Here is a 23,813-nt window from a genome sequence, read left to right on the forward strand (position 1 = left end):
TCCATTTAGGCTGGGCGTGGTGGCTCACGCCTGTAATCCTAGCACTCTGGGAGGCCGAGGCAGGAGGATAGCTCAAGGTCAGGAGTTCGAGACCAGCCTGAGCAAGAGCAAGACCCCGTCTCTACTAAAAATATAGAAAGAAATTAACCACACAACTATATATACAGAAAAAATTAGCTGGGCATAGTGGTGCATGCCTGTAGTCCCAGCTACTCAGGAGGCTGAGGCAGGAGGATTGCTTGAGCCCAAGAGTTTGAGGTTGCCGTGAGGTAGGCTGACGCCATGGCACTCTAGCCAGGGCAACAGAGCAAGACTCTGTCTCACAAAAATAAAATTAAAAAAAAAGTCCATTTAGGCCGGGCGCGGTGGCTCACGCCTGTAATCCTAACACTCTGGGAGACCAAGGCAAGATAGCTTGAGCTCAGGAGTTTGAAACCAGCGAGAGCAATACCTTCTCTACTAAATTAGAAAAAAATTACCTAGGGGTAGTGGCAAATGCCTGTAGTCCCAACTACTTGGGAGGTTGAGGCAGGAGGGTTCACTTGAGCCCAGGAGTTTGAGGTTGCGATACCACGGCACTCGCCCAGGCAAAAGTGAGACTGTCTCAAAAAAAAAAATAAAAATAAAAAAAAAATAAAAAAAGAGAGAGAGAAGTCTTTGTGGTCAAATTGTACTGTACTACCTAGCCAGGCCCGGGGGCCTCATTTTATTACACTGAATTCTCCTAGCCTAAGTTAACAAATACCTAAGTTATACAGAACTATTAAGACTCAATAGCTGGGTCTTAAAGTCATCTTAGAAATTTTAGGTTTGTTCAAAAGGCCAGCTGAATTTAGAATACTTAAAACTGACTTAAAATTACTTCATGGTACCATTCAAATGAAAATCAGCTTTTGAGTTTAGTGCTACAATGTAACAATGTTACATTGTTGGGCTACTCCCATTTACGTTTGCTACATATATAGTGGAGACTGTTATAATAGCTCACAATGTAGATAAGAATTGCATTTTAATCTCAAACTCTATCTAATGGAGGAAAGAACAGTGAAGTTTGTCAGAAAACCAGTACAGCCATTTTGCTATTACAATTTTTGCTTTTTAATAATTTATTTAAATAAGATATTTGAAGAAGCAGTTTAGAAAAACAAGATTTATATTTTATTTCCTTGTAAAAATCTTTACACATGCAGACAAACCAGTGTTAAGAAAGTATTCACCATCATTTAAACAAATAACCACTTAAATAGAACAGTGTCTGCAATTTTATCTGTATAAAAATAAGATACATTTTTTACAGAATTCACGCTCCAGTTCTTAAAGCAATAAACAATACACAACTATAATAAAGTACAATTGAACCTGACCATGGTTTTCAATTAGATACTGCTAGGTAATTTTAATGTGCAAAAAAATTTAACATAGTTCTTTTCAAAAGAAATGTCCTCAGTGTTTCTAGAGACCTAGAGGGTTTTAAGAAATCAAATCCTAATCCATTTGCCTTTAATGTTTTGATTTTGAGTCCATACATCACACTGCAGATAGGCAAAACCAGGAACTGATACAGACTCAAAGGAAGAGACAGTCAGCGCCTGTGCCTGCCATGTCCTGAGCGACTGCTACCATGGTGCTTGCCTTTATGGGACCTCTCAAAAGATCGAGATCTTTCTCGCCTGTCCCTATGATGTCCTCTTTCATGCCTGTGTTTCTTGGCAGCATCTGAGTGATCCCGAGACTTGCTCTGAGATCTAGAACGAGATTTTTTCCTTTTATGACCATGTCTATTTGAGCTCTTTAAATCATCTCTGGTATGTTTGACCTTAAGGTGAGGAGAACCATGATTATGATGTCTTCGAGGGCTTTCACTGTGACTGCGAGACCTGCTTCTTGATCTTGAGCTGTATGTTCCAGATCGACTCCGCCTATTATTATAACTTAGACAATAAAAATTTGAGGTTTAGATTCGGTTTCTATGGGGAACAGATTTGGTGTTTACTCATAAAAAGGTTCAAAACAAAACTTATCAGCTATATCAATGACAAACAGAACTGAGGACTTTTTCTAAATCTCCACACCCCTAACTTCTCCCCATCCAACGTATAATGTATTAGACAAATTTTAAACAAATGTTTCAACAAACTTATAGCTATATTCCAAGGAGAAGAGTAATTAGCCTAACAGTGTCCTGGAGCTATGCTTTTTATTAAATAGCTCACACATGCTCAAGAGACATGAGCTAGCAATCTAATTACAAAGCTAACTAGGGAAGATCCTTTGGCTGTGGTTAATTTGATTATTGATAATTAATAACAGGTTAATGGAAGTTAAATGAAAAGACCATGTTTTTGCATTATAAACAGGGTATTGTATACCTCTGTACATCTCAAAAACACATGGGAGAAAATAGAATGCCATTAAGACACCGCATATCCAGAACATGTCTCCAAACTCCTTTCTCCTGATTCTACCCCTCATGATAAAAGCCTAATTCTATCCCGATAAACTTTGAAAACAGTCTCTGTTCAATAATTATTTTAGAAAAAGCAATAAACTTTGAAGACTTCAAATCAGAGTACTTTCCCATTTACTTACTGTCTTCTTGGAGTATGTGATCTAGAACGTGATCGTGTTCTTGACCTTGATCGACTTGCACTTCTGCTATTCCTACTTCTCTTGCTGTCTTTTCTTACACTTCAAAAGAACCGTAACATTTTAGTTACAAACTTAGTGTGTTAGAAACAAATAAATAATTCCTAAGGCCAGTTTCTAACTCCAGTATACTCACCCATTGTAAGGGCTTTTGGATGCCTGTTGTCTATCCTCAGGTTCTTTCTTGACTGTCTTCACATTAATGGAGATTGGTGACTTCTCTTCAGCTTTTACTTCTCTTGGGGATGCTTTTAAAAGATGTAACAACACCACGTTAACCACTGGACTTAAAAGAGGGCCAAAACAAAGTACCATGCTTCCCAGTCTTTTTTTTTTTTTTCTGGAGACAGTGTCTCGCTCTGTTGCCCAGGAAAGAGTGCCGTGGTGTCAGCCTAGCTCACAGCAACCTCAAACTCCTGGGCTCAAGCAATCCTACTGCCTCAGCCTCCCAAGTAGCTGGGACTACAGGCATGCGCCACCATGCCCAGCTAATTTTTTCTATATATTTTTAGTTGTCCAGCTAATTTCTTTCTATTTTTAGTAGAGATGGGGTCTCGCTCTTGCTCAGGCTAGTCTCGAACTCCTGACCTCGAGCTATCCTCCCGCCTCGGCCTCCCAGAGTGCTAGGATTATAGGCACGAGCCACTGCGCCTGGCCAAGTATCAGTCTTTAGTTGACTGTCAGGAGAGAAAACAGTAACAGCTTGATAAAATCATTGTGTCTATGCAACTGTTAAATGCTAGCAATTTCTAATGACACACTTCCAGTACCCCTCAAGTCACTTTAATTTCTAAGCATATCTTACATGGCTTGGAAGCTGGAGAAAATCCACCAAGGGTTGAAAGGGCTGGAGTTCCATCAGGATTCAATCCCTTTGCTTTTAATTTAGCTTCCTGTAAGGCTACTTTTCTTTTTTCTACTTCTTTTTCCAGCAATTCATAGTTTGGCTGTTGGGGAAAAATAAAGTTAGTATTTCTCCCTTATAGTAGATTCTTAGCACTGAGAATATTAGCACAAACTTGGGTGAACAGAAATTACCTTTTTTCTAGTATAAAGCCTAAGTGTTTCTATGCATATTTCTTGGATCTCCTCTTCCGTAGTACCAAAAAGAAGAAACCAGTGGGGACGAGTTGGCAATGGAATCTAAACCATAAGAACAAAATGGTTTGGATTAAATTTTTGCAGCAAAAATTTAGGGGAACCACCAGAAATCCTTGTGATTGAACCTACAAGACAAATAGGCTATATATACACCTACCTGAAGTGCTCTAGCTGCAAGGTAGATGCAAGCACACGCTATAGTCTCTGGTTGAAATCGAACAAAAACATTGGTTCGAAGACTGTCATTCATGTAATTCCTGAAAAATATTTCAACTATAAGCTTGTATATAAACAAACCACTTCTTTTGAAGCTTACATAAAATTGGAGACTCAATCTACTTTATTCTTTTTTCTTCTCTTATTTATATTCACATCCTCATATTCTAGCATGTAACAATTAACTAAAAAAAAAAAAAAAATCAATAAAAGAATTTAACAAGGACCATTCTTCAGTTTTTCTAATGACCAAAGCCCTTTAAAATTATTCCATATAGTTATCCAAACAGAAATTACTCCTAAAGTTCTCTATAAAAAGCAATGCTTTGAAAATCAAATTCTGATATGACTGGTTTGAGAAAGGATAAAAGACTCCAACAATACTTCAAATCATTAATTACTGACCATCTCTCTCCTTTATCCACAACAAAAAGCAGTGTCAACTAGTGGTGAAAAGGTATTTTCTGTAAGCACCCACCAAGTTACATTTATATAAAGAAAACTAGCCAGGCAGAGTGGCTTGGGCCTGTAATCCCAGCTATTCAGAAGGCTTAAGTAGGATGATGATGGCTTGAGACAGGAGTTCAAGACCAGCCTGGACAACACAGTGAGACCCCACCTCAAAAAAAAAAAAAAGAAAGAAAGAAAGAAAGAAATAGATAGATAGATAGAAAAGAAAACTAAGGTACTTCAGACAATCTAGGTAAGGAAGTGAAGAGCAATAAACATACATAATGGCCTTGTTTACATACCTTTTTTGGTACTACGTATAAATAAAAGCAATAAACTATTTCAGTTAATAAATTGCTAGATTTTAATTATTAATGAACCCTCCCCACAACATTCCTAAGCTAATAAAGAAATTTTACAAGTTGTTTAAAATCCTTACCCATGAAAACTGCTAAAATCCATTTTATAGAACACATATTAAAAACGTCATGCATTTTATAAAAGCATTGAGACTTTTTTAATATTACTAGTATTTACTGAGTCCAAAAGAAGCATGGCAATTATAAAAAAGGACATATTGCTGGGAAGTCCAGAACATAAAAATTACTTAAGTCCTTCACAACAATAGTCTTATGAAACAGTAGTTGTGACTGAAAAAACTTGCTTGACCTTTAAATAAGCCAGCACTCCAAATGACACATCTGCAAATCAAAAGTCCATGTTCTGAAGTGTTTAAGTAACAGTAACATCTCTTAAAAATGAATCACTTCTTATTTCTAATATTACTGCCTGCAATATAGCCCAGCAGCTATAAATTAACCCAGTATGGAAACTGGTGCCCACTTTAAGCTGCAAGTTGCAGTTCCTTTGATAGAATTCATGCTATACACACTAAAAATAGGAATTTAGTCAAACTCCTAATAAAAACCATTTATAATTCATAATGGCTGGACAACAAATCTATCAAAAATGAACTATTCATTTTGATAGTTACAGGTATACATTAAATACATAGGCATGTCAAATAGTTACTTCTAGAAGCAAATATACAAATCCTTTTGACACCCCGACAGAACTAGAAGATGCTGCCAGATGGATATGGACCACTTCAGTGAATCTCGGATGAGAGCTTGCACTGGATTGGCTGGAGAGCAGGGCAGCCAATCAGGCCATCCTGAGGTCATGGGCTGAAGTGCAGAGGGCAGAGTTCTATGACTTACCATCATGGACTACCCTTTAATCAAAGAGTAGAAAAAAGAACAAAGTTAAATTGAGTTCTCCATTAAAAGTAATTAGTCAAGCCAAGAAAACAGGAAGCAGAAATAAGCATTATTTACCTTTTGATTAAAAAACAAACAAAAAAACAAAACAAAAAGCCCCAAAACAAACTTATGTCATCATTTTGGAAAGGGAAAACGAAACTTACTTTATTTCTGCTTCTGTTTTCCTGGCTAAGAAAGAAATGTAAAAGAGCAACTTACCAGGCAGTTTGAACCAGGGTTTGGTTACGTTCACATTCTAAGACTTGTAAATACATAACAATGATCTAAAGGACAAGGAAAAAAACTCAATTTAGCATACTGTCGGTTCTTTCAGGGTACAGAATTCAACGAAAAAGCTGAAAATGGTAGATTAAAGTTCTAATTCTGCATAGATAACACAGACCAACCTAAAATGGAGCTGAGATTCAATATGAATTATAATTTTAATAGATTTTATAAAAACCATGTTTTGAAGTATATTCCAAAATTATACAGGAAAAAAAAATGGTAGTTAATTCAATTAAAAAGAGTATTTTCCACAAATACTTTACTACATGATGGGCACTGTGCTAAGAGATTATTTCATCTAATTTCCCAAGGTACATTTCTATACCAGTTAGTCCTGACCTAAGCATCTACTTTCACAGCCACTTATTAATATCAATATGAAAGCCAAGAGATGCTGGGAGAAACCTATGGATTTCCAATAATGGTAAGAACATTTTACTATGTGAAAGGAAGTATGCCAGGTACTTCTGCAGCTACATAGTATTTATTCCTTGGAATGAGATAGTCCGCAATCTCCATCTAGGTGGGAAAACTGCACTTACCCACACAAGCAAAAAGAACTTCTCTACGAAATTTTATGAGCATGCAATTAAGAGCGAAGCTATGAACCTGTGTCTTTTTTTGAGTTCCACTTTACTGATAACATCCAAGAGTGCTTTTTAAAACCAAGGTTAATTCTTTATATATAAACAACATGAATTTGTATAAAATTTTAAAATGCCCTAATACTTACGAATATACTTTCTGTACTCTACAACTCACCTTATGTGGATGCTTGACATGAACACAAAATCCCAACTCCTTTAGCACCCTCCTTTCTGCTTTGATAACTTGATTTTTGGTGTTAATGTAGTTCTGATCAAGGATCAGGGGGCTCGGAGTCCTATAGTTTGTAAGAAATAAAATCAAAACTGTTTTGCACATCCAAAAAATTTTATTTGTGGCATCTCCATTTTCCCTTCCAACCAACTATTGGCAACAGAAACCAGCTTTTTCAAACTCCTGCAAACAAGTTAAAGCATTAATCTTGTGCTGTCCAAGTTATGCTAATTAAATATATACAGCTACACTAAGTTCCTAAAAGAACTAACTCAACTCTGTACTGAAAAAATTTCTGTAATGCTCTTCGATTTATCCTTGTTGACTTTTTCTAATTATATTTTGGGTATATATACTAACTTTAGCAATAGCATGATTTATTATCACAAACCTCATTAGTCTACAGAGACTTTACACTGACAAAACTAACATGCTCCTGAAAAGATTTATAGTACTGTGAAGACTGCAATGGTTTTTCATTCATTTTCTAAATTATCTACTCTTGGTTGGTTTAGGGCCAAAATAAAAACTAGGGGAAAAAAATAGTAGGTAGTTAATCCAGATTCCCTAAGGCGGCAGTATGTTTTAACTAATTGTTCTAAGAACCTACCTCTATTTAAAAAACAAAACAAAACAAAACCTCTGAAAACTAAAGATTCATCTCAATTACCAATAAATAAATAAATAAAATTTAAAAATCATGTTCAAAACTCAAAGTTACCTATGATACAAGCCAAAATTCTGTCAGAGTTGTAGTCATTAGTCTAAATGCTTTAGTATGTAATACACAAGAGAATGGAAGACCATGCTGAGGAACTAGAAGAACAAATTCAAGGGCTCCGTGCCAGACTAAATTTTGCTAGCTTTAGAAATTTCTATGATACAAATGGGTACGTCAGTGGTTCAGCTTTTTCAAAATAGCACATTAAGTGATGCTATCCCCAAGTGTTTTGTTTTCTATATGGAAAAAACAAAAAAAAAAAAAGCAAAAAAACCAAACTATTTACAGTAAAAGACTATCTTACTTAAGTCTTACAATTCAAAACTGGTTTCCTGAAAAATTTTAAATTATGCACTGATAAAGAATTAGACTTTGATTTTTGAAAAGTCAATGAAATTTACCCATGTCTTTAGATACATGCTTAGATCCTACCAAGAGGAAGTACATTTTTATTAACACACTGATTGTATGGTAAGCATATGGGTAGAACATATTTAATATTTTCACCCATACTTAATTAATTTTCAGCCAAAAGATTCAAGAGTCTTTGCTCTGTGCAGAACATTCTCTATGTTTACCTAAAGTACATTAGATCATAAAAAATGTAATCTCATATTTTAAAAATACTGTATTTCAATATATCCACCTGAAGGTTAGAAACAATCTTAAGTAACCTACATTAATTATCCCTATGGTAACATGTTATCAGAATAAAAAGTCAGCTATCATATTTTCCTTACTTTCCCCCACTTAAAATTACAACAAAACCCAGAATACTTACTAGACTATTTCTAATTAATCTGTATGATTTTATCAAATTAAACAGAAGTTGGCAGAGCTGACAAGAGAATAGCTGTTACTTAAATTGGCCTTCACTCAGTTCAATCCCTCACACCTGTAAAAGGTGTGAGGCCACCAATTGGCCTCATTGAGCTGCTTTCTAACATTAAAATATAATGATGAATCCATTTTATCAGGACAGTACACTATGAACGGCTCTTTGAAAAATAATTCAAACTTAAATCAAATGAGATATATATATATATTCTCATTATATCTCTATATATGAGAAAACATATTCCAAATATCTTAAGGTTTATGATTGTTCAGGTTTTATCATTACAGGAAATTTGGAAAAGTCAAATCCACTTCAGGCTGACTGGTTGGTTATCTGATGGCTCTCCTTCAACTGGCATTAGGAGGTAAACACAGCTCCAGTACTAAAGCTGCACACCACTTTAACTCGTAACCCCTTGCAATCCAGACAGAAGACTGTGCCATCAGAATCCCTATAAAAATCTAATTTTATGACAGCACAGTTCTGTTTCATTTTTCTCCATTTACATTGATCAAAATTATCATCAACACCTCTTACTAAAATAACCTGCTCTGAGTTGCCTTCAAATTGTGACAAAATTCATTTGTTTTTGCAATTACACTAAACAAGCTAAACACTTGTTTGAACTAGGGCTACTACCTAATCCTTAATCAAGTTTAATCACTAAGTAATTCTGCCTAATTTTCCATTTACTCTGCCATAATCTTTACTTCCCTTTTGGTGTCAAAATCCCAATGATATCAAAATAGATTAAGAAAACCAAACCCAATATTTATTATAATTCAACTAAGTAACTCAACTTCTTGCTTACTCCTGCTATAACCAGCACTTTTCAAAACTAACTTTGTGGGTGTGTAATCCCATACCTTTGTTTTGTTCAGAATTGGTTTCACCTCACAAATCAAGGCTGGAAGAACATGTAATTTACAACTACCTTAGAGAGATTACTTTGTATCAGAAATAGAAACAAGTGTCTCCCTAAGTCAGTAAGCAAAGCTCCAGAAAAGGACTTAAGCAATGGCTTTCTTTACTCATTATCAATTAGTACCTTTTGTGGCAACAAGCACAGTAAATTAAATTAAGGCTTGCTAGAATTTGTTCCTCCTCAATCAGGCAAACTTTTGTTGCCAATTAAAAACTTAGAAGAGGCAGCATTTTAAAGTCTTGAAAAAAAGCTGAATCTATCTATTCATAGAAAACACAAACAATTTGTAATCAGCACACAAACTACCTAACTCCACTTCCTCTGCTTTAAGTTTCCACTGTCATTGGAAGCTTCTTATTTGGTCTCCTAGAGAAGCTATTTTCCTTTTTAGCATGATTAACATAATTGAAATACAACAACAATTAGAATTAGGAGATCCAAACACAGTCTCACTCAGGGACTCTCTCAAGGATGGAGAAATTTTGCAACTAGTTCTTCAAGAGACTCTATTAACACCAGGTAAGTAGTTTAGAAGTAAGCAGACTGCTAACTCAACATGCAAAAATTTATAAAGCCTACTTCACAAAAATAGGAACATTCTTTAGGTGTTTAAACAAACTGAAAGTAGCTTGTAGAGCCACAGAAATAAACAGCAGAGGTTCTTGGACTCAATGACATTACTTAGCATCCTTCCAACTCTATATACATTGAAAATGCCACACCACTGTTCACCAATGAGTGGTTAAACCAGTCTTTGAAAATCTGTCTTCTTTTACACAAGTCTTAAAAGTATGAACACGAGCCCCTTAAATTATGAAAAATCCCACCTGATATAGTGGGAATATGCTACATCTCAAAAGTAAGTATTTGGAAACTATGAAAACGAAAGCACTCTTCCCTCTAAATTCAGCCATTTATTCTGAACTTTAAACAAAATGATCAAACTACAAAATACTGAATAATAGGCCAAATAATCTAGGTTGAGGACTAAGCACTGATACTTTATAAAAAGCTCCTCCGGTGATTCCACTATGTACCCAGGACTGAAAGACAATGACCTAACAGCTACATGAAGGATGTCTCCTCTGTAATTATCAGAGGTCACACTAACAACTTAAAAGTATGTATAAACTAGATTAAAACTAGTAGTATCATTAAGACAACTGATATACTTTACCTAATTAACGTATTACATTGATAGTACTTTCTAATAACAATAACCTACACAAAAAAGTACTAAGCTATAGTTCTAATAACTTGGACAGCAAAGACAAAAGCTTATAACAAGAAACAGGAGTTGTTCTAAATGGTTCACCAGTGGCCAACCTGTTAGTCCCCGATTCCAGTGACCTATTCTCAGAGCACTGGCTTCTCCTTGGGGATTTTCGATACTTCACTCACTGTTGCCATGACGACAGCTTCATCTCTATGTACCACTCCACATCACCCAGGCTTTGGTAAATGTAGCTGGTCGCTGTATAGTCGGTTGCAAGGGAAAAAAGAGTTGAAGTTAATAACATATACAAGTTATGTATCTGAGTAAACTTGTAATATGCATAGAAACACTTTTACATCCTGCTTTAAAAAAAAGGCTTCCATGCAATTAACAACTCCTTTTAAATTTCATGCTATTATCAGACTAAGATTGAAACAAAATCAATTTCTCTGTGAATAATGACCAAGAACCGCAGTTAGATCAGACACAAGTCAGTCAGGTGGGATTATTTAAAATTCCTAGGTTCCACTAGGTCTTACAGTTAAGACCTATTCTGACATTAAGAAAACTCAGTCTCACAGAAAAATTTCAAAAAAGATAAGCCACGTGATTCCATAAAAGTTGGCTCAATGATTCAAAGAATACTACCAGAAAATTATTTCCCTTAAGCAAACAGAATCCTTTGACTAAAGATAGAGCCTTGTATTAGTGTCAGTTTTAAGCATCCTGAAGAATCAGTGAGGTACCTAAATAAAAATTTAAGCTCAGACCATATTAAACACCAATTTGAAATCTTCCCAATTCCCAGGGATTCCTCACCAAGAAACTAAAAGTTATTTTATAATGAAACAAACAAAAAAAAATCACCCTATTCCTGGCCACAGTGAAGATGAATGAGCACAGATTGGGGGAGAAAAGGTATGTAAGAAAACTGAAAAAATGCTGCGAAAAGTTATCTGGATAGAAAAGTTTCAGACTTTTTGACAAGGTTTTTTAATACTGCCTGTGGACTTACAAAATAGGCTAATCATTTTAAAGTTACTTTAATATTTGCGTGTCTGAATAGTTCCATTACTGCCAACCTACAGATTCAGCCAATAAGGACTAACTTATATAGGATATCGATTTGGCACTAACCAACACACCCAACCCCCAAAACAACTTACAATAATCCTTTTACAACTTCCTTTCAAACTCAGTACAAGTTTGTCTAACCTCACCACAAGTCCTTAAAAAGGGAACACAAAAACTAATCTACACCAAGTATATAACCGTCTGCATCATGTACCAGAAGTCACCTTTATGTAGATGCAAGAAGCCCTGCAACAAACTTTTTGGTACTCCTCATATGAACACAAAGGTCCACACAAAATCACATTACCACAACATCTAAGAGATATTATTTTGGTCACTTTTTTTCTCACAAGATCAAATAAATGGGCCTTATCTAAATGTAACACAATCAACCTTGAGAGTTACCTTTCTAACCCACTCACTGAGACTGTATCTGACCAAAACAAAATACCTGTTTAATCCCTTTGACTTCAAACTTTATCATCCTGCAGTCCTTTCAGATCCGGTATTATGAGATATACGTAGTTCAATGTTGAGAAGTACTCTAACAAAAGCCAACCTCAATTGATAAAGAATTAACTGGGACTATGGAGTAGAAAAACAAGCTACACAGAATTTTGCCACAATAACTTGAACTACAGCATTTAGACTTCCAACCTTCAGTCTTCCAAAGAGGGGAGAGAAAAAAAAACTTACAGAATACACTCACACTTGAGCCAAACGTATTCCCTTTCTTGTTTAATCTTAAGCCACAGGATTGGTCTGTTAGGATTGTCCATAAATGCAACTGCCTCTACAAACTTTAGATAACTGGTTAATTATGGGTTTTTTTCAAATTACTTTAGGTATGTGTTCCTATGTGAATTTTAACACCTAAAGTCGGTTTTCTTTTCATCTATATTGACTTGAGAGGAAAGATGTTCTGAATTAATGATTGATGCACAGTACGGCAGCAGCAAATGTTTGATATTGCCAATCTTACCTTTTTCCTCTTAACTGGCGCAGGTGGTGGAATACGTTAATCACATCTCTTATTCTTCTAGGTGCTTCTTCAATTTTTGACGCAAGATTAATACAAGCCATGGCAACAATCTGAAAGAACCCATGAAGTAACAAAAACTATTGTAAGATTAAACTTATTTTGACGAATAAATTTTAGAACTTAACTATGAGAACCTTTGGCCAAATAAAATTACAATTGACATTTTCAGGCCACAGGCTGACCAACTATGCTAGGACTATGTTCGTTGCTCAACTCTTAGTTTCGGATCCAGAGGCAAACTCAAATCTCAGAGAAGTTTTGCATTTAGTTGAAAATTGTAACCCTTTATAACAGGGCACTTTGGCTCAGGATCCATTTTTTAGTTTCTGAAACACACTCTAAAAGGTTTCCACTTCCTGGCGGGCGATAACTAGGTACAAAGGCCTAAACTAACCACTCCCTTTCTGGAAAGGCTGGCTGCGGACACTACCCCTACTCCTTCCCATTTCCGGATGAAAAAAACTCCTTTCATACGCCTCCGCAGTGCTTACCTCGAAACTGTGCTTGACGAAAGATTTGGAATAGAAAAAACGATGAAACAACACCTGCCCGGTTGCCATCGCCACCTGCAGACAAGAGAGGAGAACGGAAGCGCCGGGGTCAGGCGGGCCCGCACCAGGCGCCGCCGCCATTTTGTGCCGCCGCTCACTTCCCCTCCCCCTCCCGCCGCCGCGAACAGCCCGCAGCCGGGTCCCGCCCCCGCGCCCGCGCCCCGCCACGGCCGGAGTTGCAGGCCCCGAGCGAGCCATCCCCGCCCTTCTGGGACACGGCGGCCCTGGCACGCAGCGTGGTGGGCGGCGGGGAGGCGAGTCGCGCCTGGCCGGCCTGGGGCCGGAGCACTGACCTGCGGCAGCCGGAGGAGGATGCCGGCGGCCTGAATGAGCTCGCAGCCCAGGATGCGCAAGTCTGTCTCGCTCGGCAGGTCGAGCCCGTCCTGCATGGACGGGGTGGGCGACAGTCTCTCCTCCGGAATCAGCGAGTGGTCGATGGTGAGCGAAACTTCCGAGTACAGGCGGTCACCGATCAAGATCCCTCCCGTCGTGGTCGTCGTCGTGGTCGTCGTCCCGGAGCTGGAGCCGCCCGCGCTTGGGGCGGCCGACGAGGCGGCGGCGGCTGTCGCCGTCGGGTGAGGCCCGGACGCCATACTCTCTGCGAGCTGCACGCAAGCCCAACGCAGCCGGAACCCGAAGCGAGACTAACCGGCGTTCTCGGCGCGACGGATATTCCCTTGACCGCCGGGTTGGGCCGCTTCACGCAGCGTGCGCTTCCGCCCTGACGTCACCACGTCCGGCCGGCGCGCTAACTAGTCCCTTCGGGCCGCGCCTCCCCCTCGGCGTCTCCGTACGTACCGAGGGGTCCGGTGCTGCCAGGGACTCGCGCCATCTGTCCGCGTAGGGCCCCGAGTGGTCCTGGAGACTATGTCTAGCTAAAGCAGGTCCGAATCGCCTCGTTTGTTATATATTGAGCCACAAAAATAATGAGGGAGCTTACAAGATATGTTATTCCTAAAATAGAGTTGGCAACTTCACAGTCATTGTGGCCCGATTTTAGGCATTTGCGCTCCATCGCTCGTCCTCTCCTAACTTTTCGCATTTGCGCGGCGCGTGTGCAGGGTGTACCAAGAGGAACCCGCTTTAGCGGCTGAGAATGGTAACTGATGTGCACGGACGAGCTTGTAACTTAAAGTGACGTGACCCCCAAGGAATCTGTAGAGGGCTACTCTACAGTATTTTTATTAATAGAAAACATGTCTCTGAATGGTATCGGTTCCCCCAAAAAGCTCTCCGAGGAGTGTGTGGCGCCCAGAAGTGTGGAAGTAGGGCTGAGGCGTAGTAATGACTGGGAGGGGACTGCTTTTGCAGCGCGGCTTGTGAAACTCCTGCGCCACCAGTCAGCGATACTGTCACAGCTTTCAGTAATCTGGAAATTCCCTACTTTCCAAAAATAGTTTTAGGGCGAGGACCTTACAAAGGTAATTTGTTTATGCCCGGGAGTCTCATATATTCATACATGGTTATTGAAAGTAGGCACAATGGAAGAAACCAATCTCATGTTTTTTTCTCGGTGATATTAACTAGCAATTCCCAAAACTTCCTAAAATTTGAAGTGAAAAATACTGATACTGATCTAAATTACTAGAATCTAGAGTTGGAAGGAAAGGAATACGTCGCGGTTTACTCTTGTGGCTCAGAAAATGATACCCTAAAAACTGGAGCTTTCACATTCAGAGAGGCCTTAGAAGCTGCTTCTGGGTTTTGTTTCTCCTGCTTCCCCAAGCGCTGGGAGATACTCTTTCTCTGACGAAGAAAGCTTGTTTCCAAAAGTAACACCATTAATTGCCTTCCTCTCCTCCCTGAAATCTCATTGTCTCAGAAAAGACAGGAATGAAACCACACCTAGAAGGACTTTTTCACAAGTTTGTGCCTCCCTCTCTGGCTCATTGAAATTGCAAAGAGAATATCTTTTTTTTTTTTTTTGAAACAAAAGTCTCACTTTGTTGCCCTGGCTAGAGTGCCCTTGGCGTCAGCCTAGCTCACAGCAACCTCAAATTCATGGGCTCAAACAATCCTACTGCCTCAGCCTCCTGAGTAGCTGGGACTACAGGCATGCACCACCATGTCCGGCTAATTTTTTCTGTATATTTTTAGTTGTCCAGCTAATTTCTTTCTATTTTTAGTAGAAATGGGGTCAGGCTCTTGCTAAGGCGGGTCTGGAACTCCTGAGCTCAAAGGATCCACCCACTTGGGCCTCCCAGAGTGCTAGGATGACAGGTGTGAGCTATCACGCCCGCCCTGGAAGAGAATCTCTTACAAGTTAATTTCTGTCTAATCCCTAATTATCATTTGCTGCCCCTCAAAAGAACTGTCTACATTCTCCATCTCCACTCTCCCTTATGAAAAAAAGGTATATATAAGCTTTTGTAGGCTGGGCGCGGTGGGTCACGCCTGTAATCCTAGCACTCTGGGAGGCCGAGGCTGGAGGATCCCTTGAGGTCAGGAGTTGGAGACCAGCTTGTGCAAGAGTGAGACCCTGTCTCTACTAAAAATAGAAAGAAATTATCTAGACAACTGAAAATAAATAGAAAAATTAGCCAGGCATGGTGGTGCATGCCTGTAGTCCCAGCTACTCGGAAGGCTAAGGCAGGAGGATCGCTTGAGGCCAGGAATTTGATGTTGCTGTGAGCTAGGCTGACGCTGTGGCACTGTAGCCCAGGCAACAGAGTGAAACTGTTTCAAAAAATAAAAATAAAATAAAATAATAAAATAAAGCTTTTGTGCCCAATTAGGTTATTGGGTAATCATTTTGTGATTCCCCTGTGTTATGCACGTTTAAATAAAACTTGCATGCCTTTTCTATTAATCTGCCTTTTGCCAGTTGATTTTTCAGCAAAATTTCAGAGAGTGAAAAAGTTTTCTCTTGGCCCCTAGAACTCCAGCCATCTTTTTATCCCATGCTGAAGCTCTGAGACTTTGTCCACGGATGAGAAACCTCATTATCTCTCTATTACACAGCATGGGTTTTTTGTTTAAGGCTTAATTTTTGTTATTACAATAGAATTAGGGGTTTAAGTTGAATTCTGGTACATGTGTAATGTATATTGTATAGTGGAGAAGTCTGAGCTTTTGTACCCATCACCTGAATAGTGTACATTGTACCCCATAGGTAATATTTTCTCTCTCACCCTTTCCTACCCTTATTAAAGCCTCTGCATCAGTGGTTCTGAACCCAGGTTGCACATTAGGATCTCCTAAGCAGCTTTAAAACATAAAGATGCAGCCGGGCGCGGTGGCTCACACCTGTAATCCTAGCACTATGGGAGGCCCAGGCGGGTGGATTGTTTGAGCTCAGGAGTTCGAGACCAGCCTGAGCAAGAGCCAGACCCCGTCTCTACTAAAAATAGAAAGAAATTATATGGACAACTGAAAATATATATACAGAAAAAATTAGTCGGGCATGGTGGCACATGCCTGTAGTCCCAGCTACTCGGGAGGCTGAGGCAGAAGGATCCCTTGAGCCCAGGAGTTTGAGGTTGCTGTGAGGTAGGCTGACATCACAACACTCTAGCCCGGGCAACAGAGTGAGACTCTGTCTCAAAAAATAAATAAATAAATAAATAAATAAAACACAGATGCCTGAGCCTTACCTGCAGAGGTTGATGTCTTTGATTTGGGGTGGGGCCAGCCAGTGGTTCAATTCTGGCCATCCTCCAGTGATCTGAATATTCAGTCGAGAGAGTCTGAGTCTGGTGCTGGCTAAAGCATTTAACCTCACTTCCTTCACCCTTCTGACTAGTCTGCTTTCAGGGAACCTTTCCTCCTGAATATTCAGGAGAGAATTAAAGTATTATAACAAATTCATAAAGTATCTTCAATTTGTTTAAAAGTTAATTGCTATGCCAGTGTTCTGGTTTTCTTCTGTTTTTTTTTTTTTTTTTTTTTTTGAGACAGAGTCTTGCTTTGTTGCCCAGGCTAGAGTGAGTGCCGTGGCATCAGCCTAGCTCACAGCAACCTCAAACTCCTGGGCTTAAGCGATCCTACTGCCTCAGCCTCCCAAGTAGCTGGGACTACAGGCATGCGCCACCATGCCCGGCTAATTTTTTCTCTATATATTTTTAGTTGGCCAGATAATTTCTTTCTATTTTCAGTAGAGACCGGGTATCGCTCTTGCTCAGGTTGGTCTCGAACTCCTGACCTTGAGCGATCCACCCGCCTCGGCCTCCCAAAGTGCTAGGATTACAGGCACGAGCCACCGTGCCTGGCCTGTTTCGTTTTTAAAGATAGGATCTCACTGTGTTGCCTAGGCTGATCTCAAACTCCTGGGCTCAAGCAATCCTCCTGCCTCTGCCTCCCGAGTAGTAGGGACTACAGGTACGTACCCACTGTGCCTGGCCAGTTTTCTGATTTTGTTGCTCTATGGTTGTATAAGATAATATTATTGGAGAAAGTTGGAAGAATAGTATAGGAGAACTCTGCTATTTTTGCAACTTCTCCAGTCTTATTTCAAAATAAAAAGTAAAAAACAAAAATCCTACTTTGATTATATACTTCATTGAAACATTGAGCTTCAATGAAATTCCCACTTATACTTGTAATGACTTGACAGTAATATAGTTTAGCTGATTCATGAGACTATTTTTTTTTTTTAAAAAACAAAAGGTCTCACATATTTATTACTGAACCAGCTTATTAGTACAGAGCATATAAACAAAGAGAAAAATCACTTTTCCCAATGAAATGTGTCTGTCCGGATATTAGTGACATTTCCAACTTGATATGGTAAGATGATAGTGACCTTGATACAGCATAAATATGTGTGCCATTATATCACGTGCAATCTTTATAGACCCAGCTTGGTTCTTCTCCAGTGTCTCCTCTTGGAATTGTACCTGATTTTATTGCCAGTCTTCATACGAATCCATTGGGGAATGGGACGATTTTGTTTCTGCTTCTTGGCCAGAAACCTCTTGATTCTGAAAGTCTTGTGAGAAGACATGGCGAGGGAAACTCAAGGGGACGCAGCACAATGGCAGAGGAAGGGAGGAAAAGAGAGACTATTTCTTAACGGAAAAAATCTCTTCTCTTTAGAGTCTTCACCAGGCCTCCCTAATAAGCTGACATGGTAATGTCTTGATATATTTTGTAATATATATTTTACCCTCTAGATCCATGATTAATCCAAAAAAGGTTCACCAGCATAGGAGGGAGAAGTGGGGGGGGGGTAGGAGGGAGTATTACTTGCTATCTCATAGTGTTCCTCTTTACCTCTGATGTCTTTTCCCTTTGGACCTCCCTGCTCCCTACCTCCTGGCAGTCATTTCCAGAAGAGCAGAACTACCTAGAACAATTCCACAATTTTATGCCTATTTCCCACTCCCTCCTGACTGTACTCCTCACTATATTACAAAAGACGTGACTGTTTTCACTGCTCCCAGCTTCAAAAAAGGTGGAGAGAGTAGGTCAGCATTTTATATAAGTATTTACTTAGCATCAACTTGTCAAACTTATGTTATTTTTTATTTTAATTTCATTTTTTAAAAATCCATGATTAATTCAGAGGATGGAGGTCTGTGGGGCTTATGGCTCTACTCTGCAAGGTTATTTAAGGACAGGGATTTTAAAAAATGATTTCATACCTGTGGATGGAGAAAAAAATCATTTAAAAATGATGACTCTGTCCTATCCTTTTCAGGGTCAAATTCCAGGAAATATCATACTTGGGAAAAAATTGTTCCATTGCTTCTAAGTTATTTTGAGGAACATTGTTGAAACATTGTTTTTCTACGTACCTACTTTCAAAGCATCAACAAAAGTGTAGAAAGACTAAGACCTATTCAGAATTATAAAGGATTCAGAATTAGGAAGAGTAAAGCAGTAAAGCACATGTTTTAATTGTATAAAAGTATAAATAGAAATGAATCCAGCCAAGTGAGACTACTGGAAAGTAAATCAATGAGTTCTTTGTCACTCTAAGAAAAAATGGAATGATGAGTTTACAATTATATATTATATATTTTTTTCCAACAGAGGTCCTGCTAATAGACCCTAAATTCACTGGTGTCTAAAAGGTAATCCAGTGATGTTATATTTTTACTGTTTCAAGACTACAGGCTTCAGAAAACAGCTAAATAGAAAGGTGCAATTATCAATGGCTTCCTTGTTGCTACTAAAGAATCATATTCCTGATCTTTAAATTAGTTCTCATTCCATTAGACTCTGCAGCCTCTCTGGGGAGCACATTTTTCATTATTATTTAAACTTCACTTTCTTTAATCCTAAAATCACAATTGGCATCATTCCATCTTCTTCAGCTATCAGATATTCACCACCAAAATTTAGGCAAATGAAGTTTCCACCTAGAAGGAGCTACATTCTTTGAACTCCTGGCCTAAAGCCATCCTTCTGTCTCAGCCTCCCTAAGTGCTGGGATTACAGGCATGAGCCACCATGCCCAGCCAGAGGTACACACTTAATAGAGGGAATGGTACACACAAAGACAAAGGTTAAGGTGACCACTAAGTGCAAAAAGCAGGCAGAAAAGGGATAAATCATCATGGTTGATGTCATCAGGGAGAACTTACAACCTTAAGAAGTTGCTAATTAACTTTCTGATGACAGCAGAAACCATGGCTCATCTGACATGGAGCTGTTCAAGTAGCTAAATGATTTTTTCACTTAGTCCTGTTATATGAGCACACACATTCTGATCTCCTTGCTCTCCTCATTAGAAATAGAGTCACTCTGAAAATGGTTTATTTGTAACTAATATTTAAGCATATACTGCTTCATAAATCTAGTAGCATTGACCTGGATACTGCTGCTGGCTCTGCTGAAATTCAGTCCTGAAACTTGGGGCAACTGTAGTTTTCTTATCTTTAAAGTGAGGGAGTTGGCCAGGTGTGATGGCTCACGCCTGTTAATCCTAGCACTTTGGGAGGCTGAGGAGGGAGGATTGCTTGAGCTTAGGAGTTTGAGACCAGCCTGAGCATGAGCAAGACCCCGTCTTTACAGAAAATAGAAAAATTAGTGGGGTATGGTGATGCCCACCTGTATTCCATATTCCTAGCTACTTGGGAGGCTGAGGTAGGACCATCACTTAAATCCAGGAGCTTGAGGTTGCTGTGAGCTATGATGCTGCCATGGCACTCTGGCCCGGAGAATAGAGCTAGACACTGTCTTAAATAAATAAATAGGTAGACAGATAAATAAATAAATGAGAGAGTCTGACTGGGCCCCTAGTATGTCTAAAATTCTTTGACTCTGGTCATCCAGATATCTTGAACCTTGGACTTATCTTTGGGTTTATTTCTTCTTTATTATGTTTCAATGACCAAGTCCTGTTGGTCCTTCCAGGAAGGAAATTGGTGTTGAAGCTCCCTGTGGTGTCTATTCTCACAGCTACAGTATCTGTTTTTACCTCATGCTTGTACCATTACAGTAGCCTCCCAAGTGGTCTCCTTGCCTCCATTTTCTTCCATCCCTTATCCATCCTGGGAAATGTCTCAATCTTCTTGAAATACCAGTTTCCTTACCTCACTTCCTCAAATTAAAACTTTGGATTAAAAGATAGAGATCAAACACCTTTTGACATTTGAGGCTGTCCACAATCTAAATTTACTATGTCATTCATTTATCATCTTACCACCTCACCTTACTCCCCCCTATGTCTCTGCCTGAACCAAGACTAGCTAACAGGCATGTTGTTTACTTTCCTGATTTTACACCTTTCCCTCATTCTATATCTCAAGCCTACAACATTCTTACTCCCTCTCTGCTAATCAAAGCCTCCCAACATTTTTTTCCCTTGGGATGGAGTCCTGACTGTGTTGCGCAAGCTGGTCTCCAACTCCTGGGCTCAAGGGATCCTCCCATCTCAGTCTCTCAAGTAGCTGGGGCTATAGGCATGTGCCACCATGCCCAGCCCCTGCCAACTCTTTTGAGATTTGGGATGAAGTTCTATTTTTTGCTGGAAGCCTTCCCCCACTGGATCTAGCTTTTACTAATTCTTCCCTTTTTTGGACCCCTTCCTAACACTTATGACCTTTAATGTATATTTGACACATAATTCCATATTGTGTATTCTACCAGATTGCTTCATGGGTGTATGTCTCACAAAAATGAAACCATTTTTACAATTATTTTGCATTCTCTTTAGTATCTGGTAGACGCTGTGTGTGTGGTAGGTACTTACTCAGAATTTGTGGACTGAATTGCTTTTCTTCTAGTGCCTTCCAAAGGCAGCCAGTTCTTGCCTTTTTCTTTCCATTTGGGAGCCAATTCCATCCTCAAGTGTCTGTCCTACCAGCACCCTCTCTCCCTAATAGAGACTTCCAGGGCCCCCATTTATCCTGTTCTTTTTGCAGCACTTTGTAGCAGATCAGCCATATTTCCACTTTTGCTCTATTCTTTGTCTTTCTTACAGTGGGCTAAATAGTTCGTAACTTCTGCTCCATACAGGCATGGGCTGTACAACAGGAGGGCTATTGGAATTGCTATAACCAGAGAGTTGTGTGTTTGCGGGGAACAGAAAGCAGTACAATGAAGTGTTTTGGTGTCTAGGTACACACATAGGCCCTGGGACAGTTTTTGGAGATATGTCCAGAAATTGGGCATGTGACTGAGATGTAAGGCCACTGGCAATTTCATAAACTGAACTGTAAAGTCAACAAACCCACAGGTTTGCTTTTAGAGCTAAATTAAAGTTTTTGTTTTTTAGAAACAGGGTCTTGCTCTGTCACACAGGTTGGAGTGCAGTGGCTCAATCATAGGTCACTATTACCTCAAACTCCTGGGCTCAAGTAATCCTCCTGCCTTGGCTACCCAAGCAGGTGTGAGCCACCAAATCTGGCCTATATTAAAGTTAATATTATCTAGTCCAATCTTTTTTTTTTTTTAACACACAAGGAAACTGGTCCAAAGAGGTGGTTGCAAATTGTAGATAATAAATATCAGCTGATGGAAAATAATCCAATCAAGTCAGTCCTTGGATAGATTCATTCTTTATGGTATTTAATGTCAGAACCAACCAGTCTTAGTCAGCAATTCAAGAGTAATTTAACAGACCACATCACCAACACTCTGGCCCTGCTGACACCTTGATTTCACCCCAGTGAAACTGATTTAGGACTTCTGACATCCAGACCTATAAGAAAATAAAAGTATGTTTTTTTAAGCCATCACGTTTGTTGTGGTTTGTTATAGCAGCCCTAGAAAACACACAGTGACCTTAGGGATTCTGCAAATAAAGGTAAACTTTAGTTCTTTGTCTCAGTAGCACTGTAAAATCAGTTAAGCCATATTTGTCATGTTTTCTATGCTATCAGATATCGGCCACCAACCTTAAGCCAGGAGAAGCTTTATAAGACAGGAATATCTAAAATGATAAATCTTCTCTACCTTACAGTTTTCCTGACTCTGATTCTGAGTGGGACACCAGTGAAAACCATACTTGGAGAGAAGAAATACATAAGAGTGTATTGCTCCACTGGGTCGGGGCGGGGGGGTGCGAATCCTGTCACTTAAGAGCTATGTGACTTTAAGCAAATTGTAATTCAAGATATGTTCCAGAGAACGTCTTTTGGTTGGATTTGTATGTTACTTGGATCCCTGATGAACAGCACATATATGATAGCACAATAATAATGATACTATAATGGCTCATATGTGGTAACACAATGTAATACTGTAATAATAATCATCTCTGTACTGTAATAATAAGTTACAGAAACTGTTGTGCTCTATCATTTAATTCAAACAAACAACATAAAAGCAAACTCAAATAAAAAGTTTAGATAGGAGATAGGAGAAATTTCAAAAAAGAATATTAAAAGTTAACACACCTAATGTTGCATCCATGTCTTGCTTACTGGAAGGGGCATTTCTGAGGGAAAAAGATGATAATGTTAATCTGAAGATGATAGAAATGGTGCTGGAGAGGACGGAGAGGGTGCTGGAGAATCAGGGTTTGATTCTGTTGCTGGAGGAGGGGATCTTACCCCTGAAGAGAGTTTCTTGAAAAAGGTATCTAGGGTTGTTTGCACAGCTTTTTTGCTTTTTTCATCAATGGCCTTGTAGCAGCTGACATTCTAACAGCACGGTAAACCTTTGTAAACTGCTACATGTTAGGATCTTGCTCCTCAAGTTTAGCAAATCCTGCTTCAGTGAGATGAAAGGCCTCAGCTAATTTTTTTGTTGTAAACTTTCTTGGCTCTGGATCTTCTGATTCTTCGTGTTCTTGTGTTTCTGTCAGCTGCTTCTCTATCTATGAGACCAGCCGCTAGCTTTAAGATGCTGTGCCAATGAACCTCTTAAGCCTTGAAGGTTCAGTTACATGCATGGAAGAAACTAGTTCCCGAATTATTAATTTAATTATTTAATTATAAATTAACCTTATGGGGAGACTTGGAAACCTGTTCATTAAGTACAAAATGCCGTTTAAGTTGGGTTGTCTATAACCCGGGGACTGCCTGTACTTAATTTGCTTAAATTATTTACTCAATTACTTAAGCTCAGTTTTCTCATCAATAAAATGATATTAATAACACCTACCACAAAAGATTATTGTCAGGTTAAAATGGTTATAAATTCATTTATTTTCCAGTCCTTGGAAATGTTGAAGTACCCACCTGGTGTTGCTCAATGGTTAATACCTTTTGTTCCGGCCCCAGGGACTTTTGGTCTGCTAGCTGTGAACAGTTTGTATTCATTGATTCATTCAT

The 23,813-nt window shown here is 39.1% G+C and overlaps 2 protein-coding genes across 4 annotated transcripts; both read right to left on the reverse strand.

Moving 5' to 3' along the window:
• Nucleotides 1-1,140: 1,140 nt before the first annotated feature.
• CCNL1 (cyclin L1) lies at nt 1,141-13,860 on the reverse strand. 3 transcript variants are annotated; one of them, XM_045539531.1, is made up of 11 exons: nt 13,443-13,854; nt 13,090-13,164; nt 12,539-12,648; nt 6,726-6,846; nt 5,895-5,959; nt 3,905-4,004; nt 3,685-3,789; nt 3,452-3,593; nt 2,783-2,894; nt 2,590-2,688; nt 1,141-1,931 (listed from the first exon to the last, which is right to left on the reverse strand). In XM_045539531.1, exons 1-11 carry the CDS (start codon nt 13,740-13,742, stop codon nt 1,583-1,585), a joined length of 1,578 nt encoding a protein of 525 aa, XP_045395487.1. In that variant the 5' UTR covers nt 13,743-13,854; the 3' UTR covers nt 1,141-1,582. The 3 variants fall into 3 exon arrangements, 2 of the variants coding, with proteins under 2 accessions (XP_045395487.1, XP_045395489.1); XM_045539533.1 differs by lacking the exons at nt 1,141-1,931; nt 2,590-2,688; nt 2,783-2,894; nt 3,452-3,593; nt 3,685-3,789 and adding an exon at nt 5,634-5,647 and having other exon boundaries at nt 3,919-4,004; nt 13,443-13,860; XR_006732617.1 differs by lacking the exons at nt 1,141-1,931; nt 2,590-2,688; nt 2,783-2,894; nt 3,452-3,593; nt 3,685-3,789 and having other exon boundaries at nt 3,923-4,004; nt 5,840-5,959; nt 13,443-13,859.
• A 3,890-nt stretch (nt 13,861-17,750) lies between these two features.
• On the reverse strand, nt 17,751-18,144 carry LOC123641510 (60S ribosomal protein L39). Its single transcript, XM_045556360.1, has one exon. It carries the CDS (start codon nt 18,089-18,091, stop codon nt 17,936-17,938), a length of 156 nt encoding a protein of 51 aa, XP_045412316.1. The 5' UTR covers nt 18,092-18,144; the 3' UTR covers nt 17,751-17,935.
• Nucleotides 18,145-23,813: the final 5,669 nt, after the last annotated feature.

This window comes from Lemur catta, chromosome 1, assembly GCF_020740605.2.
Source record: "Lemur catta isolate mLemCat1 chromosome 1, mLemCat1.pri, whole genome shotgun sequence".
Taxonomy (NCBI): Eukaryota; Metazoa; Chordata; class Mammalia; order Primates; family Lemuridae; genus Lemur; species Lemur catta.